The sequence below is a fragment of the Neopelma chrysocephalum genome, unplaced genomic scaffold (assembly GCF_003984885.1).
Source record: "Neopelma chrysocephalum unplaced genomic scaffold, ASM398488v2 Primary Assembly neopelma1_325, whole genome shotgun sequence".
Lineage (NCBI taxonomy): Eukaryota > Metazoa > Chordata > Aves > Passeriformes > Pipridae > Neopelma > Neopelma chrysocephalum.
Genome location: NW_020897988.1, coordinates 176195 through 180864, shown reverse-complemented (window position 1 = coordinate 180864; position 4670 = coordinate 176195). Strand labels below are relative to the sequence as shown.

The 4670-nt window shown below is 57.6% G+C and overlaps 1 protein-coding gene across 1 annotated transcript; it reads right to left on the bottom strand.

The window, feature by feature from the left end:
- Positions 1–1103: 1103 nt before the first annotated feature.
- LOC113978439 (keratin-associated protein 10-4-like) lies at positions 1104–4220 on the bottom strand. The gene is made up of 8 exons (XM_027705372.1): positions 3967–4220; positions 3816–3882; positions 3249–3773; positions 2755–3164; positions 2524–2625; positions 2115–2301; positions 1825–1979; positions 1104–1641 (listed from the first exon to the last, which is right to left on the bottom strand). The coding sequence occupies exons 1-8, from the start codon at positions 4218–4220 to the stop codon at positions 1104–1106; spliced, it is 2238 nt and encodes a 745-aa protein (XP_027561173.1).
- Between the last annotated feature and the right edge of the window lie 450 nt (positions 4221–4670).

Sequence of the window (4670 nt, the reverse complement as noted above, 5' to 3'; positions counted from 1 at the left end):
AAATCCCTTGGGTGGGATTTGTCACTTCCCACTCCCGGCTGGCTCCTCCTCCCGAGGTGAGACGGTGATAATTCCAGGGGAGTCACCGGCCCCGTGCCCCGGGGTGTCCTCAAAGCAGGAGCCGGTGGGTGCTGCCAGACGGGCACACCCTTGTCTGCCTCCCCCGCGCTCCTGGCGCTCCTCCCTCCAGCATTCCAGGAGGGATTTGCTCACCCAGACCCTGCCCTGGCCCAGCTCCCTGTCTGGAAACCTGCGGAGCACAAAAACCTGCGGAGCACAAAAACCTTCCCCCAGTGACAGGGAGGGGGTTTGGAGCCCCTGAGGATGCTCCTGGCTCCCGGGTGAACAGTTTTCCAAGGAGTTTGAGGCCGAGGAGGAAGCGATGGCAGCTTTGGAGCACTTTGGGAACCCACCTTTGGGGTTCCAGAGCCTCTTCTAACCCATGGGAGGGGGTTTCCTCGGGATGTGCAGCACCTCCTGTCCCAGCAGTGAGCTGGGATATCTGGGATATCTGGGATATCTGGGATATCTGGGATAGCAGGCACTGAGCTCTGCTCTCTGGGGACCAGGGACAGGACCCAGGGAATGGCTGGAGCTGTGTCAGGTTGGATTTTAGGGAAAGGTTCTTCCCCCAGAGGGTGGTTGGGCACTGCCACTCTGCAGATATTGGGATTTTAGGAAGATATTAAAAGGATAAACCAGGAGTGCAGGGCAACACAGAAGTGAAGGGAACACTGGGGTGGTGCCAAGACCGTTTGTTTTATTCACACGTGGAGAGGAGAAGGTGACAAAGGAACAACAAACAGGGACATTCCTCCCCCAAGATCAGCGCGAGGAGGAGTTACAGACTCTTTCTCCCGGGAAATATTCCCGGGGGCACAAAAATCACTTGGTTACATGTACAAGGAAAGGCACTTTCTTGAGGTAAATACAGCAGGAACGATGCAGAAGGAAAACTAGTGCAGGATTTTCTCCTCCCAGAGCAGGGAAAACAAGGGGGTGAGGGAGACATCCAGGGATTTACAAACCTCTTTCAGTCCTCAGCCTTTGGAGACCCCACAGGGCAGGGCAGGGTCTCCTCAGGATCCCACCTGGGAGCCCCCTCAGAGCCCCTGGAATTTGCGGGAGCGGAGGCCACAGGAGGGGGAGCCCTGGGTGACACAGGACACCTGGGTGACACAGGGGGTGGGACAGGACTCCACACACTTGGTGACGGCCTGGACGCCCCCACAGCAGGGATCCACACACCTGGGGGCACAGCTGGGCACGCAGCAGGGATCCTGGCACCTGGTGAGGCACTTGGTCACCTCCTGGCAACAAGGATCCTGACAAGTGGTGATGCACTTGGTCACCTCCTGGCAGCAGGGATCTTGGCACGTGGTGGTGCATCTGGTCACACAGCAGGGATCCTGGCACCTGGTGAGGCACTTGGTCACTTCTTGACAGCAGGGATCCACACAGGTTGTGGTGTACTTGGTCACCTCCTGGCAACAGGGGTCTTGACAAGTGGTGATGCACTTGGTCACCTCCTGGCAACAGGGATCTTGGCAAGTTGTGGTGCATTTGGTCACCTCCTGGCAGCAGGGATCTTGGCACGTGGTGACACACTTGGTGACCTCCTGGCAGCAGGGATCCACACACCTGCTGCTGCACTCGGTCACTTTGCAGCAGCAGCAGGGAGGGACACACCTGGGGCTGCACTTGGTCACCCTGTCACAGCAGGGAGGGACACACCGAGGGGTGCATCGGGTCACATACCCACAGCAGGGATCTTGACATGTGGTGATGCACTTGGTCACCTCCTGACAGCAGGGATCCACACACCTGGTGATGCACTTGGTCACTTCCTGGCAACAGGGATCCACACAGGTTGTGGTGCACTTGGTCACCTCCTGACAACACGGATCTTGACATGTGGTGATGCACTTGGTGACCTCCCTGCAACACGGATCCACGCACTTGGTGGTGCACTTGGTCACCTCCTGGCAGCAGGGATCCACACACCTGGTAATATACTTGGTCACCTCCTGGCAACAGGGATCTTGGCATGTGGTGATGCACTTGGTCACCTCCTGACAACACAGATCTTGGCATCTGGTGATGCACTTGGTCACATCCTGACAGCAGGGATCCACACAGGCTGTGGTGCACTTGGTCACTTCCTTGCAACAGGGATCAACACACCTGGTGATGCACTTGGTCACGTCCTGGCAGCAGGGATCCACACACCTGGTGGCACATCTGGTCACACAGCAAGGATCCACACACTTGGTGACTCTGTCACAGCAGGGATCCACACACCTGGTGCTGCACTTGGTCACACAGCAGGGATCCACACACCTGGTGCTGCGCTTGGTGACTTTTTTGCAGCAAGGATCCACACACCTGCTGCTGCACTTGGCCCCCTTCTTGCAACAGGGATCTCCACACTTGGGAGAGCACTTGGTCGTCTTCTTGCAACAGGGATCCACGTACTTGGAAGAGCTCTTGGACACTTTCTTGCAGTAGCAGGGATCCACACACCTGGTGATGCACTTGGTCACCTCCCTGCAACAGGGATCTTGGCATCTAGTGACACATTTGGTCACCCCCTGGCAGCAGGGATCCACACACCTGGTGGTGCATCTGGTCACACAACAGGGATCCTGGCACCTGGTGATGCACTTGGTCACCTCCCTGCAACAGGGATCTTGACATGTAGTGATGCACTTGGTCACCTCCTGGCAGCAGGGATCCTGGCACGTGGTGATGCACTTGGTCACCTCCCTGCAACAGGGATCTTGGCACGTGGTGACACACTTGGTCACCTCCTGGCAGCAGGGATCTACACACCTGGTGGTACATCGGGTCACACAGCAGGGATCCTGGCATCTAGTGATGCATTTGGTCACCTCCTTGCAACAGGGATCCTGACATGTAGTGATGCATTTGGTCACCTCCTGGCAGCAGGGATCCTGGCACGTGGTGGTGCACTTGGTCACTTCTTGACAAGAGGGATCCTGACATGTGGTGGTGCACTTGGTCACTTCTTGACAAGAGGGATCCTGACATGTGGTGGTGCATTTGGTCACCTCCTGACAGCAGGGATCCACACAGGTTGTGGTGATGCACTTGGTCACCTCCTTGCAACAGGGGTCTTGACAAGTGGTGACGCACTTGGTCACCTCCCTGCAACAGGGATCTTGGTACCTGGTGGTGCACTTGGTCACACAACAGGGATCTTGGCACGTGGTGGTGCATTTGATCACCTCCTTGCAACAGGGATCCTGACATGTAGTGGTGCACTTGGTGACTTCCTGACAACAGGGATCTTGGCACGTGGTGGTGCATCTGGTCACTTCCTTGCAACAGGGATCTTGGCAGGTGGTGATGCACTTGGTCACTTCTTGACAGCAGGGATCCACACATGTGGTGGTGCACTTGGTCACCTCCTTGCAACAAGGATCCTGACATGTGGTGATGCACTTGGTTACTTCCTGACAACAGGGATCCACACAGGTTGTGATGCACTTGGTCACATCCTGGCAGCAGGGATCTTGGCACGTCGTGGTGCACTTGGTTACTTCCTGACAACACGAATCTTGGCATGTGGTGGTGCATTGGGTCACACAGCAGGGATCTTGGCACGTGGTGACACACTTGGTCACTTCCTTGCAACACGGATCCACACACGTGGTGGTGCACGTGGTCACCTCCTTGCAACACGGATCTTGACATGTGGTGGTGCATTTGGTCACCTCTTGGCAGCAGGGATCCACACAGGTTGTGGTGCACTTGGTCACCTCCTGGGAACAGGGATCTTGGCACGTGGTGACACACTTGGTCACCTCCTGGCAGCAGGTCTCCTGGCATGTGGTGGTCCCTTGGAAGCAGCAGGGATCCCTACAGGTGGTGCTGCAGCTGGTCACCCCCTGGCAGCAGGCTGGGACCCCCGAGGACACGACGAGGCCGCAGGGACCCCCACACCCTGCCCCCTGTGCCAGCCCCAGCCCGCCCAGCTTCACGAAGGTGGTGCTGCCCTGGGGCACTCTGGTGTAGCAGCAGGGATTCCAACAGGGATTCCTGCGGGAATTCCCACGGGGAGGCAAACAGAAGCTCTGCTGGAAGTTGCAGGCGGTGCCGGGGGGATCCAGGCGGGATTTCACGGGGCAGCTCCTCACCAGGACGGCGGGAGGGGGGATGCAGAGCTGGGCCGTGGGGCAACCGCCGGGGCGACGCATCCTGGAGGGGAGGGGGGAGGCTGGAAAGCAGGAGAGGAACAAATCCTGTGTGAGGAACAGCCAATTCAGCCCTCACGGGGCTGTTTCACACCCAGAGCTAAACCATCCCTTCTCCATGGGAACCCTGAGCTGGGAAAACACCCTGGAATCCACGGCAGGGAATGAACTCGCCTCGAAAGCGTTTTGGGTGAGTTTGTGGCTGCTCTCAAACCACTTCTCAGGGCAGGAAAGGAAAGTTCCTTGGGCTCAGCCGGGTTGTCCTGCAAGGTCTGGAGGCACAACAACAACCCCCAGCCACCCACGGCTCCCCTTGGTTTGGGAGTCACCTTTGGCTTTACTTCCCTGTTTCCACCCAAAAAGGAGATGACTTCTGACCTCACCCTGTCCCTGCTCAGCCCCTCAGCCAGAGGAGGGTCTGGGGGTCCCATCCTGGGAAACTTGCCCAGGAAA